Source organism: Cydia amplana, chromosome 27, assembly GCF_948474715.1.
Source record: "Cydia amplana chromosome 27, ilCydAmpl1.1, whole genome shotgun sequence".
NCBI lineage: Eukaryota > Metazoa > Arthropoda > Insecta > Lepidoptera > Tortricidae > Cydia > Cydia amplana.
The window spans coordinates 7,343,818-7,358,234 of NC_086095.1; the positions used below are offsets into that span (position 1 = coordinate 7,343,818).

General features: G+C 36.7%; 2 protein-coding genes across 2 annotated transcripts in view; one reads left to right on the forward strand and one right to left on the reverse strand.

The window, feature by feature from the left end:
* LOC134660441 (SID1 transmembrane family member 1-like) overlaps positions 1 to 9,144 on the reverse strand; it is a 29,586-nt gene extending 20,442 nt beyond the window's left edge. Inside the window, exons 1-6 of the mRNA XM_063516185.1 lie at positions 8,965 to 9,144; positions 7,688 to 7,757; positions 5,994 to 6,096; positions 2,711 to 2,812; positions 1,436 to 1,548; positions 41 to 153 (exon numbers count right to left, since the gene is read on the reverse strand). Coding sequence (XP_063372255.1) covers positions 41 to 153; positions 1,436 to 1,548; positions 2,711 to 2,812; positions 5,994 to 6,096; positions 7,688 to 7,757; positions 8,965 to 9,077 — 614 coding nt within the window. The 5' untranslated portion in view covers positions 9,078 to 9,144. The remainder of the gene's footprint in view (positions 1 to 40; positions 154 to 1,435; positions 1,549 to 2,710; positions 2,813 to 5,993; positions 6,097 to 7,687; positions 7,758 to 8,964) is intronic.
* A 2,861-nt stretch (positions 9,145 to 12,005) lies between these two features.
* LOC134660442 (protein son of sevenless-like) overlaps positions 12,006 to 14,417 on the forward strand; it is a 74,471-nt gene continuing 72,059 nt past the window's right edge. The window contains exon 1 of the mRNA XM_063516186.1: positions 12,006 to 12,693. Within this exon, the coding sequence (XP_063372256.1) occupies positions 12,598 to 12,693 (96 nt within the window). The 5' untranslated portion in view covers positions 12,006 to 12,597. The remainder of the gene's footprint in view (positions 12,694 to 14,417) is intronic.

Genomic DNA, 14,417 nt, shown 5'->3' on the forward strand with positions numbered 1-14,417 from the left:
TTATTTATACGTCAATGACTGTACCATAGATTGCATGTACCTTAGTGAGGGTATGTGGAGATCTGTAGTTCTAGTATTATTGTGTGGCGGGTCGCTGTTGAACGAGAAGTAGTAATACTTGGGTGAGCTCGGAGTCACGTTCAAGTACACTTCCTGTATCAACACCAAAAACAAGCTCTAGACTTTTATGAACTTATTCACATTTTATAACGGGCAACTCATGTAATTAAACATATTTAATTACACAAACGGGTCTACCGCGATATAATTTAATTGTTTTTACCTTTAAATCCGACGTTTCAGCTGAGTTGCACCAGAAGCACTACCATGAGTTCCGTGAATGACAGTCGATAGTGAGAAAGTTAAGGAAAATGTATGGAGTATTTGTACAGTGCCTCCAGCTGTGGTCTTTCCGTGACCACAGCTGGTGCAACTCAGCTGAAACGTCGGAATTAAAGGTAAAAACAATTAAATTATATCGCGGTAGACCCGTTTGTGTAATTAAATATGTGTACAAAACGCGAGAGTTTAAAGTGTTATCGTGTAATTAAAGTCGAATTTCGCTCAACATGTTTCCAACATCCGACTTTAATTAAACGAGTGCGTGATAATGATAAATATATACATACAAGATGTACAAAATGAACAAGTTTAGGCTGAAACAACACTGAAACGTAAATGCAATGTCAGAAAGAAAAAAAAACCGGCCAAGTGGGAGTCGGACTTAAATAAACGAAGGGTTTCGTACCATTCCGTAATATCGAGCAAAAAACGGCAAAAAAATCAGGTTTGTTGTATATAGCGGCAGCAAAAATACATCATCTGCGAACGTTTCAACTGTCTAGCTGTCACGGTTCATGAGATACACCCTGGTGACAGATAGACAGACAAACAGACACACGGATAGTGCAGTCTTAGTTATAGGGTCCCGTTTTTATCCTTTGGGTGCGGAACCCTAAAAAATTAACAAGTTTAGGGTGAAATAACACTGAAACATAAATGCAATGTTAGAGGGTAATTTTTTTTGTAAAACCTTTGTCCACCACTGGGTACCGTGTCCACTACTGGTTAACATGTCCACCACTGCAGGATAAATAGGATAATAGAGTAAAATTATCATCTTATCCAAATTAAGATTGCATACATTTTGTGTATAAGCGGTGGAAATTACTAAAAACAGAATAAAATAAAGATTTAAGTGGGGCTCCCATACAACAAACGTGATTTTTGACCGAAGTTAAGCAACGTCGGGCGGGGTCAGTACTTGGATGGGAGACCGTTTGTTTGCTTGTTCTTTGTTGATGGTGCGGAACCCTCCGTGCGCGAGTCCGACTCGCACTTGGCCGGTTTTTTTTTAATAAATGTGGACGCTATTACTGGAAGCTGTAATGAAATCCAAATCTTATTTGTTATTCAATGGGTACTAAGTACTAACCTTATCCACTTGTATGAAGAAGTCTGTGACCCGCCGAAGTTTGATGGCGACGGGCACGTCGGTAGGATTAGACGTGGTTATTTGTATCGTCGGCCGATTCACCGTCGTTATGTCTGAAACAATATTGCTCGTGCTAATATTGATACCCGAGCAAGCGAAAGATTCTAAAATTGAACCACTCGCTACGCTCGTGGTTCGAAAAATGGAATCTTGAGCATTGCGAGGGTTTCAAAGCACGAGGGTTAAACAAAATTTGCCCCCGAGTGAAACACAAAATTTTTCACCACACCAACCCGAAGCAAATATTAAATGTAAAATATCAAACAAAATCAAATCCAAATGAATGTTATTAAATATTTATCATCCAAAATCATCATTTAAAAGTCAATTCTACCATTAAACATAAGAAAACAACTTAAAATTTGCATTTGATTAGTTTGCCTCACATGTGAATAAAATGCAACTTTGCTATCAGTTTTTGAAGTGCAAAGTAAGCCTTTCCGAGCTGGTGTGGTGAAAATACATAAAATCTAAATATTTCACTCAGTGTGGAAAGACGGTTCGGACTCTCTTGTGTTTAGTCACGCCCGCGACATGTTTCGGAGAGCCTAGGTGTCCTTTCTCAAGCACGAACAGTGCTAGTTATTCAATGGTAGTAGAGTAATTCGCCAGTAACTGGCCACCGGCCAATCACTGGCCACCCTAAGCTAAAAATCAATTCTATAAACAGAATTCATTTCAGTATAAGGTTTCAATAACTGGCCAGCCTTCAATAACTAGCCACTTATACTAAAATGAATTCTGTTTATAGGTGAATAGAATTCATTTTTAGTTTAGGGTGGCCAGTTACTAACAGGTGGCCAGTTACTGGCGAATTACCCTAATTAAGTGCCTTATTAATACTGTTTATATTATACACTTTAAACTCTCGCGTTTTGTACACATATTTAATTACACAAACGGGTCTACCGCGATATAATTTCATTGTTTTTACCTTTAATCCCTACGATTCAGCTGAGTTGCACCAGCTGTGGTCACGGAAAGACTGACGTCCCAACAAATGTCAACGGAGATATTAATAAAACACCACTAAACTACCCGAAATTAGTTAATGAAAATGGTCGGGGTAGACAAAGAAATTGCAGCTACCCGTCATAGTTTAATATTTATTTACTTATGTAAGAACAATGAAATTATATCGCGGTAGACCCGTTTGTGTAATTAAATATCTGTTTATATTATTCCAAAAACTTTCAGTGGCACCCCTTTACTTACTAGGCCCGGCGTCATGTGGACAGAGCGTGCGCGCCATGTCATTAGTTCGCCATCGCCAGTTACTAGTTTGCACCACTAGAGGGAGCTCCCATGATGACACGCCTGCGGACAGAAGTTAATCATGATCAGTACGGATATGATGGTGGTTCTTGTCTACGTGACAGCGTGATAAAACGGTGTCCGTCACTTTCTATCCCACGGTGTTAAACAGTGACAGTTATTTTATCACGTGGATAAAGATGGATAAAGCTATCCATAATACGCCGGCTGAGCCCGGAATTCTCGTAGTATTTGTGAGCTGTTATAGGGACCTCGTTTATCGACTTCGGATTATACATATGTATCAGGGATGTTGCGAATATCCGCATCCGCAACCGCGGAACTTCCGCATTATTTTCAACATCCGCATCTGCATCCGCATCCGCATAAAATCGATGCGGAGTTTAATGCGGATGCGGATGTGGAACAGGTCGGTACAGGAACATCTTAGCATCGGCGTAAGTGCTAGACTGCTAGGTAATTTAGTCATTAGCCAAAAAACCTATTAGAAATGAGCAGTCAAGCGTGAGTGGGACTTAATGTACGGAACCCTTTTTGCAGTTTTGCAGATGCGGATGCGGATATTCGCAACATCCCTGATTTATATACCTGCACCTGGAGGCAGAGTTTTGAATTTCGATCGCTCGATTTCGTCACTCGAAAATCGGTGGAAAACGGCGAAATGCTGATCCTTGAAACACGAGCGAAATAAATCGGGAATCTAGTGGTATTGACCACTCGTTTTCAATTCTATTAGTAGAATTTACATGCCCAGTAGTGGAGATTTTACTGAACGAAATACACGAAATCGAGTAGTCGAATATCAAAAATCGGCCCCTGGTCTATATATTTACGAGTGAAGTAATTATCTACTTTATTCAAGAAGAAACAGTCCCATTGTACTGCCCGCAACTCAAACATAAGTAGGTATTAGGTATAAGGTACCATGTAAACTGGTAATATAACTAACTATTTACTGAAACGTTTAAGATTTAAAGAGTGTTTTTTAAAAAACATCAATTTAATCTGCTATTCATGAGCAATATAATCGTAACTATCTTTATCCTTTTCACGTTTTCACGTTTACACGTTAACACGTCTTTTAACACGTTAATCACTGATATTTTATTACTTTAACATGGGAGCGCGATATGAAACGGCGGGGCACTAAAAAGCGAATGAAGTACGGGTAGACGGCAGCTTTGTATTGAAAAACTTTAGTTCCGAAATGGCTGGCCAGTGAGCTTAAATTTGTAGCGTTAATTGTTTAAAATTAGAACAGAAATTCTAGTTACCTTGCAGACCTCGCATCTAAATATATTTTGGTCATGATATTTTGAATTTTATTCACCAGTACTAGAGTTCACTTTTATTAGCGATTTCATCAAGATGTAGCTTTATGGTTTATTGAATTATATTTGAGTGATATAAAGTTAGAATGTAAAGTGTCATTCAATAGAACTTGCTAAAGTGTCATTCAATAGAACTTGCTATGTAAACAAACCGCCATACTAAAATTGACACTGAATGTCAAATTACTAGTAACTTTTTCTACTCCAGCACTTAAATGTGTCAATTAAATGACTGACAGTGATATCTAAAGCAATGTCATTTGAATGATTTGTCTATAGGCTCATAAGATGACTGCTAGCAGTCATCTTATGAGTATAATACAACTGCTTTATTTTTTTTAAAGATTCAACTTCCGATCATCTTGATTGAAAGAGGTGTTTTCATTTACAATATTTTTTTTTTTTTGCTGTGTGCATAATAATTCATACAAAGTAACCCATTTTCTTAGTCTCAACTGTTTTGTGTCGGGTGCAGCTGTCATAGAAAAAGTAATGTATGCAACAGCTCATAATTGGTTCTTAAAATTCTCGGGTCTTTTTTTACAAAACTCGACTACGTCTCGTTTTGTAACTTCGACCCTTGAATTTTAAGAACCCTTATTATATCACTGTTGCATAAACTACTATTTGTTTACACAGTTAGCAAGTTCTATTGGATGACACTTTAACTGTGTAAACAAAAGTTACAACTAAATTGACATTCAGTGTCAATTTTAGTATGGCGGTTTGTTTACATAGTTAGCAAGTTCTATTGAATGACACTTTAACTGTGAGATCCTCGTATTTCAGCCCGTACAAGATTAGAACCTTTTTCATGTAATGTCATTGAGTTTTTCTTTATTGATTTAAATGCCATCTAAATGAGTGGCCATCTAAACCTTACGGTCACGTGATCGCCTTACGCCCCTTACGGTCACGTGATCGCCTTGCGCTGTCTCGAGTTTATCATTTTTTCCCCACCTCGAAAAGTGCCCAGCGCCGCTAAAGAAGTTTTCACTTCAAAAAAAAAGTACTTTATGATTCTCAAGTTCTCAAAATAGTGTGAAATGGCATGCGCTACGCGATACTACATGTGTCTCTTATGCTAATATAGAGGACGAAACCGAGTATAATTATCAAGATAACTATAATTGATAATTATCCTTTAGAACCCTGTAATGTGTTAAGGGGTCACGGTCATCCAGAAATCATATGATCATTTGGGGTAAGTAAGGAAAATATGACGCATGATCACGATGGGGGAGGGGGTTCAGATATTTGTGAGCACCTTGGCCGTTCCGATATACATAATTACATATCTGACAATGAGTGTACATATCTGACAATGAGTGTACATGTCACCACTCACCAGGCCCCTATTTCACCACGGTGACAGGTGCGAAAATTGTCAACATCACTGTTACTGACGTCACAGGCCTCCATAGACTACGGTAACCGCTTACTATCGGACGGGCGGTGTGCTTGTTTGCAACCAACATATTAATCAAAAAAACTCCATTATATCGCCAATAAATAAGTACTTATTTTGCGAAGCTAATGACAATTGTCACAAGAAACACGACAATTGTCACGAAATTCCGACACAGAACTCTTTTCGTGTCAAGAATTACCGAAAGTTCTATTAAATCATGTGACAATTGTCATCATCATCGTCATAAACTTCGAATTTCGAAAGAGAAAGAAATACCTGTTTTTTGCCGATACAATAAAGTTTTTTTTTAATAATACTGTAGTGTGTGTGCTGCTACAATACAATGATGGTGGCAAACAGGAATACGGCCCGCCCGATGGTAAGCGGTAACCGTAGCCCATGGATGCCTGTGACGTCAGCAACAGTGATGTTTTACAATTGTCGCACATGTCACCGTAGTGAAATAGGGGCCTGATCTAACCTTTCTGCTGCGTGGCGGTGACGAACACGGGGTGGTCACCGTCGACGATGTCGGTGGTGGAGACGTGTACTCGTGTCGGTAGGTGGCGCCATTTGTCTGACGTCTGAATTCATTAAAAAGAACCATTAACACTGATTTAAGCTTTCACGATTTTTACACATTATTAAATTGTACAACGGGACTTAATCGCGTATCTAAGTTTTAACATTTACCTCCGACGTTTCGAGGACGGCGTTGTCCCCGTGGTCTCGGAGAAGACTGGCTTAAGTTGACATCAGCATATTCTAACCGCGCGAGTTTTTCGAACTACCCGCACTTGGTCTTGTTTATCCGCTTGAACGTTTTGCGCACTAGGGATGTCACTCTGTCGACACACAACACTAACGATATTCGATTTATCGACTGTCGATATTCGTTTACGCTTACATTTACTAATGACTGGATTCCATGTGGATGAGATCTTGAAACCCTCGTGCCGATTGAAATTACTATATTTTTTACTATGTGTTTTACTTTGTTTTTACTTAGATACGCGATTAAGTCCCGTTGTACATTTAAGAACCATTAGGTTAGGGCAGTGGTGGGCAAACTTTCTTCAAAGGGGGCCAGAAAGTTTAGGGTATTTAAGTGGAGGGCCAGAAATGTAGCCAAAATTTATTTTGACTTGCGATTAATTTTTGAAGCGTGGGCCAATGCCATATATTAATTATTTCATAGGACCGGCGGCGGGCCGGATAAAACCATTCGCGGGCCGGAGCTGGCCCGCGGGCCGTACTTTGCCCACCACTGGGTTAGGGCATTCCACGACAGGATTTAAGGACGTCACACACGGCAAAGATACTATAATATTTTATGTTAAGTACCATGTAACTAAATTACAAATTACATGAGTCACTGACAGTGTCAAACCTGGCCCCTATTTCACCACGGTGACAGGTGCGACAATTGTCGACATCACTGTTACTGACGTCACAGGCCTCCATAGACTACGGTAACCGCTTACCATCGGACAGGCGGTGTGCTTGTTCGCCACCAACATATTAATTTTAAAGAACTCCATTATATCGCCAATAAATAAGTACTTATTTTGCGAAGCTAATGACAATTGTCACAAGAAACACGATAATTGTCAAGAAATACCGACACAGAACTCATTTCCTGTCAAGAATTACCGAAAGTTCTTTTAAATCTTGTGACAATTGACATCATCATCATCATGAACTTCGCAAGAGAAGTACCTGTTTTTTGCCGATATAATAGAGTTTTTTTAAATAATACAATGATGGTGGCAAACAGGAATACGGCCCGCCCGATGGTAAGCGGTAACCGTAGCCCATGGATACCTGTGACGTCAGCAACAGTGACATTTGTCGAATTGTCGCACCTGTCGCCATGGTGAAATAGGGGCCTGACATATTATACGCTAACGTCTACGTAATTTACTTTTTATACATCTCACTTGCACCAATATGCGAGTACGAGCGAGATGCATAGAAAGTAAGTTACTTTCTCGATAGCGTTTATGCCAGTGCTAAACTGTTGAGATGCCTGGATGTGGATATAAAATACATATTAGTATCTTAAGGTATCACACACTGATAAGTTAGCCTAAGATTTATTCCATTTTGCATCGGATATAAAGTGCATACTCCGAAAATGTACCATTACCCAGTTGCAGTTATCTGTGCACTTGCCTCATTGAAGTCCAAGATTTGTTCAGTCGTTGAGTTCACAGTGATGCTGATGAGGGTGTCATATTCGTACCTGAAAATGGGGCCTTATCTATGAAAAGGGACCTTATTGTCGATGGCGCTTACGCCGCACAGCGTCGCGCGGCATTGTATTTATATCGGAGCATCGTTAATAATGGCGTAAGCGCCATCGATAATAAGGTCCCTTTTCATATTGTCAATATTACATACAAAATAGCTAGGGAGGTTCGCGGGCCGCAAGTTACAGGTCCACGGGCCGCAGGATGCCGACCGCTGCCTTATAGGATCACTCGTGAGTCTGTCTGTCTGTCTGTCCGACCAAATATATATAAAATGTGTTACAAATCTGCCAAAAAAATTTCATACAGTGAAAAGGATAAAGAGCAGGTTTAATAACTATTATTTTTTTAATTAAGGTTAATCATTTAAAATTAAATTATAAATCAACTAACACCCGTTCAGTGGGAATCATACTTTAATCAATGAAGCCGCCTAAATATAAAGTAAAAGTAAATACCAGAAGCAATGTTACACAATACTTGTGGCAACATTACTAAACTGTTTCTCAACTTTGCTAACAAAACTCCTCAGTTGAATGATGTCAATTTGGTATGCTAGCTACTGCAACAGAACTAGTTCAATACATATTTATTTTATTTATTACAGGGTTCGAAATTATCCAGATAATTATAATATTTGATAATTACCCCAGGTATGGATGGTGGTTTATTTTCATTGAATTCTTTGATAGTAAAAAATAATTGGGGCATTTTCTGACATTTCTTATAAATTTTATTACGTTATTAATGTTATTATCGATAATTATCAGGCATAAAAATCACGATAATGATCAAGATAATTATCATTGATAATTATCCTTTCGAACCCTAATTTATTATAGACAGTAGTTTATTAAATAAAGTAAAAGTTAGACAGTTAAAGACTGTGTGCAGTTTAATAGGCTAATTTAGGGCTAGATTTATGACTTATTTAATGTCTGTTTTATTAATACAAATTGTTTTAGTACATATATCTATATTATATATCTAGTTATTGTGAAAGTCTTTACTATCTATCGGCTGATAAAAATGTTTTGTTTTGATACTATCAAGCAATATGATACTGACATTAAATAACAAAGTTATTTCACTGACTCATCGTTTTCTAGGGCTCACAAATAATCGTAACGCGTTCCAAGTTGACTATACTGGCATAGTACGGGGAATCCCTAGCTGCAACAATTATAAGAAGCTACTCACACATTGTAAACAAAATTCCTATTCGTCCCATTTTCAGCGATAAAACTACTCTGAACTGTACAGTTTAGTAATCCACATAAAACTACACTCACAAGTAACGATTTTGTAAGCATTTCTTGCACTTAAACTATGTTATTGCTTATTTATTAAAGATAAAGAGTCGCAAAATACACCGCTCAACGCCTTCGCCTTTTGCGAACTGTTTGCGAATAACTCAGTGTTGCCAGAGCGCTCCCAGCTTTTGTACGTAGGTACGTCAAAAAAGGTACGATTTGGGTAAAAAAAGTACGGATTTTTTTAGGATAAATTTCTTACAGAAATATTATTTCTGAAGAATCTGGGGGTCTACCGCAAATTCCTAAATTCTTCGATCTTTCTCTTTTACTCCAATGAAGGCGTAATTAGAGTGACAGAGACAGATGTCCGCAATTTGTGAACATCGATTTTCGCGGTTATAGCCCTGTTTGGAAAAAAAATAACTTGAATAGTCCAGAGTACCGCGAACCACCTTCGACGTGTTGCCTGCCTCCCTGTCACACTTACGTACGAATTAATAAGTGAGACAGAGAGGTTACAAGTCAAAAGTGGTTCGCGGTTGACCCTCAGGTCTATAACCGCAAAAATCCAAGTTCGCAAATAGCAGGCATCTTTGTCTTTCATTCTAATTACGCCTTCATTGGAGTAAAAAAGAAAGATCCCCGAATTTGCTTATTTCGGTTTTCGCGGTAGGCCCTCAGATTCAAAAAGGTTATATTATAAAACAGCATCAGCGTTTGCCTACATTTTGCTATCATTTTGCGATTGCAATTTGCAATAAAAAAAAGAACTGAGTATTTTAAAGTACACAATACAACTCATTTATTTTAAGTATTTCTCTCAGTAAATACATTTTAACATAAACAGAGTTAAATTGATATACATGAAAAATTTATGGCCGACCGAATTTTGACTATCTGAGTTTTGTTAAGACACAACTGCCGACTGCAACTGCTACTTGTAATTACGTAAGTACATTGTTTGGACGTATATTGTCTATAATTTTAATTTCCTTATAGTATGTACCTACATGTACATGGTACTTTTTTATGTTGGCCATTATTTTCAAATTAGAAATTTTGCCCCGAATTAACCAACATACCGATTTTTTTTTTAAACTATCGTACTTCAAAAGGTACGAATTTAGTACGATGTACGCTGCGTACAAAAAAGGTACGCAAGGATCCAAAATAGTACGCAAAACCGTACTAAAAGGTACGATCTGGCAACACTGGAATAACTGGAGGATAGAGATGTCATGTCAATGTCATTGTCATCGTGACAGTGACAGGCAAAGAGTAAAGTAAGTAAGCAAGGCCCCAACGTTCTCGGTTCTCAGTACAAAATTTATCCGTCAAGCCGTAGCCATTTTGGTGGTGGGCAAGCTGTGTATGTGTGCGTTAAAATGTGTATGTGTGAGTTTATTGCACGTTTTTAAGGATGAGGATTTGTCGATTTTAATCATGTTATATATCGATACTCTCTACACAGCGGAACGGAATAGCGATTAATTGAAGCTTCGATATCTTCACTAAAAATAAACAACCGGAAATGCTAATGGATAATGAATACTTTATAAATTTTATAATATAATAATGAACTCTATTATTGCGAAAAACATATTTTATTTGGTTTTAATGTAATATTTATATATGTGGCGTTCCATGCCTCCTTTAGACAATAATTCAAATAATTATAACGGGGTCATAATTAAGAGTAACTTAAAAAACTTCTGAATTAATGATTACAAGGATAAATTCTATAGAGTCAGTCCATGTAAAGTCTGCAGCGGATTTGATAGCCCACGCAGTGCACGTGTTATTTTAAACGTCAAACTTCTATGAAATGATGACGCATAAATGACACTTGCACTGCGTGGGCTATCAAATCCGCTGCAGACTTTTCTTGGTCCGACTCTATCTGGTTTAATTTATCGGCCGTATTGGATTTACAGACTGTATATAAAGTAATTACGAGAATAGATATGTTATGTTATGTTATTTACTTATATTTTGTCCGTAACTAGAAATGAGCTTCTCTTATAGAAAAGCCCAATTGCACTACTACTGGCCTTTAAACAAAATAGTTTTGTTTAAAAAAGAACGTACTCTTTCAACAGGTTCGGTCATTTTTTTGTCATGTGATGTATGCGTAGTTTTAAGTATGACAGGGCTATCGCTTTAATTAACAGATTTCTGTAATCATCTATGAAATTATTCTCCAAAGAATGTCCATGTAAGTTTTGGAATATATTAGTGGGTAATATTTTGGTTGAAATCTGGTTTAACATTTTTAACATATAAATAGGCTTGCCAACAGAATTTTTGCTAAATCTAACTTGAAATTCTCTAAGCGTTTTTTCCGTTGTTTTGCAAGTTATCGTGACGTCTTGAGAAGGCTTGTTCAGACCTCCTCGGTCCTTTACTGAAATCAAAGAAAATTCGTTTGATAAGTAAAGAACTTCTAAATTAATTATTACACCGATAAATTCTATATCTGGTTTAATTTATCGCCCGTATTGGATTTACACACTGAATATAAAGTTATGTTATAATGGTTATCTGTTCATTTTAGATAGTTTAGATCCTTTCAAGTAAAATTTAAATTGTAAAAAGGCCGTATAGTTTATCGATATGACTTTATCGTCGTGGCCACATGCCTCTGGTTCCTCACTGTAAATCGTACATAAAATGTGTCTGTGTGTGTGAGGCTACGGTGACAGATGGCTTACGCTCCATCTTTAAAAATAATACATCTATGTAAGTAAGTATATGTGACAGGTAATGTCAAGGGAACGTTCGTAAATTGATTAATAAATGCAGAAACTCTGATAATACTACACAAAGTACCCTTGTTTATAATTTTACTAGGGTAGTATTTTATGTAACTGAAGAGGTAAATTATAATTTGAAAATAGCATGGGTAAAAACAGTTGAATCCAGGAAACTCGTCTACATTTGTTTTGTGGCAGATTTTTTGTTTGGTCCATGTTATGTATACAAGTAGGCATATGTATAGTAACAAAACTGATCGCCGAACAAAGAACAATAGGTTAGTATCAAGGTAACAATAATATAATGCATAAAAATTATTGATTTTCACTTATCGAACTTGCGCAAAGTTCCTTCACTTGTCAATTTTCTAGATTTGTATCGAAAATACCGTCAACGAGAACAAACACATCACGATATGCGGTCCAAGCCTAACTAAAATTTCATAAAAGTCAGAGTTTCGTTTTGATAGTAGGGCAACACTGCGCTTCCTGGGTACTTTTTGTGCAATTCGGAACAAAAATTCAAAAAATTATTTGTACAACGAGAACATGCTAACAGTAAATAGATTGAAAATGGCGTCGTTTTGCCGATCAAATAAAATATTTTAATCTTTTCATCAAAAATTCTTCTGATCATATGTTTTCGACTATTTCTCTCTCAATTAAGTTTTATATTATTCGGAACATAATATTTAAACGGCGTCAGTGTTTAAGTGGCTTAATTCAGTTGTTAATTGTAAAAAGTAGTGGAAAAATGTGTTGTATTTTGTGTTGAGTGTTTTAAATCACGTTTACATGAATTTATCTTGGATCTCGAGGGCGAGATGTTATCGACGGTGGAGGAGAGCCGGGGCTACGACTTCCAGGACCCGGAGAACGCCAAGAAATGGCGCGGGCTCTTCGTTGGCTCACTCCGAAAGGTTTGTATACAAAAACATAGATTGATAAAAGTTAGTTTTTGTTACGAAATAGTCGAAAAAACTCCTATAAATATATTAAAGAACCTTTTTTATTTAATTGTGAGGGTTTTAAAACAGTTTCTTAATTGGTTTAAGCGTTTATTTAAGTAACAGATGTTGTATTTGGTTTATACATTTTGGAGGTCTCATTCGTAATTCAAGGGTAGGTGTCTGAGAATTTAAATTTCATACTTATAAACAAAAAGTGTCTTAAAAGAAACGGCAAATTTTTATTTCATTTAAAGTTAATTGGTTCATAGGTTCATAGAACTATTCAAAATAATCATACAAAGTTTGTGGACAATTTGTACACAATATTTCAAAAATGGCATAAAGGTGATCTCACATGTAAATAAATGTCTATCTCAATAAAATACTAAATTAGATTAACCAAGTTAAGTCATTAAAAACTTATGAAACATGGACTTTGATCTTGCTCCTATGACTCACCAATGGAGACCCCAGCCTAAAAACATGAAATATATAGTTTGTCAAAGGACTGTCTCATTTCAAACATAGACAGAGAGAATCATATTATCTTCGTCTTACACTAGTACTAGCACCCAAAAGAAAAGGATGAGTATATATTTTTTTGTTCTTATTTACTGATGATTTGGTTTGACCAACTATAATATGTAATTGAATTTTAAAGTGCGGTCCAGCGGGATTGGCGGGACCTTGCTCAGTACAGGGAGGATTGGAAAGGGAGAGGGCAGGGCTTTGCCCAGCAGTGGGACACTCAAGGCTAAAAAAAGTGCATTAGTTAGCCATAGTGTTAGGTGATTAACTTAAAGATGCCAGTTCAATTCAAGCTTCAGCCAATGCAGGGCTTGGTCTCTTTTTCTGTAGTATGACATCTATTCAGGGTTTAAAATTATCCAGATAATTATAGTCTTTGATAATCCGATAAATATTGTATCATTATCCCGGGTATGGATGGTGCTATATTTATTTTCTTTGAATTCGTAGATAGTAAATTAAATAATGATTGGGGGTTTTTTTTCTATTTTAGGGTTTTAAATTTTAGGTTATTATCAAATCGATAATTATCAGGCATAAAAATCACGATAATTATTAAGATTATCATTGATAATTATCCTTTGGAACCCTGCATCTATTTGAGTTTCCAATTTGGAAATTTTATGTCATATTGGAAATACATCAATGAATAAATGGGCTGTTCTATTGAATAAGTTATTTACATGATTATATGGCAAAATAACCATGTGTAATTGTGTAACAAAATGCCTAAAATTTAAAATGACTAATCATTTCTTGGAACACAACATTTCACAACATGACTCAAATCCAGTAGTGACATTTCAAATTACCTACTTCTGGCTTCATCTCTTAGTTGGATAACCCTGTCTAGAAAGCTGGAGGTCACGGGTTCAAATCCTGGTAAGGGCATTTTTACGGGTGTTCATCAGTTCATCACAGATATTTGTTAGTGAGTTATGTATGTTTATCTTTATCTATGTACTAGTGACCCGCCCCGGCTTCACACGGTTTACATAAAACCTAAATAAATTACTCACCTAAACCTTCAAGAATCACTCTATTGGTAGGTGAAAACTGCATGAAAATCCGTTCAGTAGTTTTTGAGTTTTTTGGGGTAAGGGTATTTATTTATGTGATGACACAGATATTTGTTCCTGAGTATGTGTTTACGTTATAATATATCA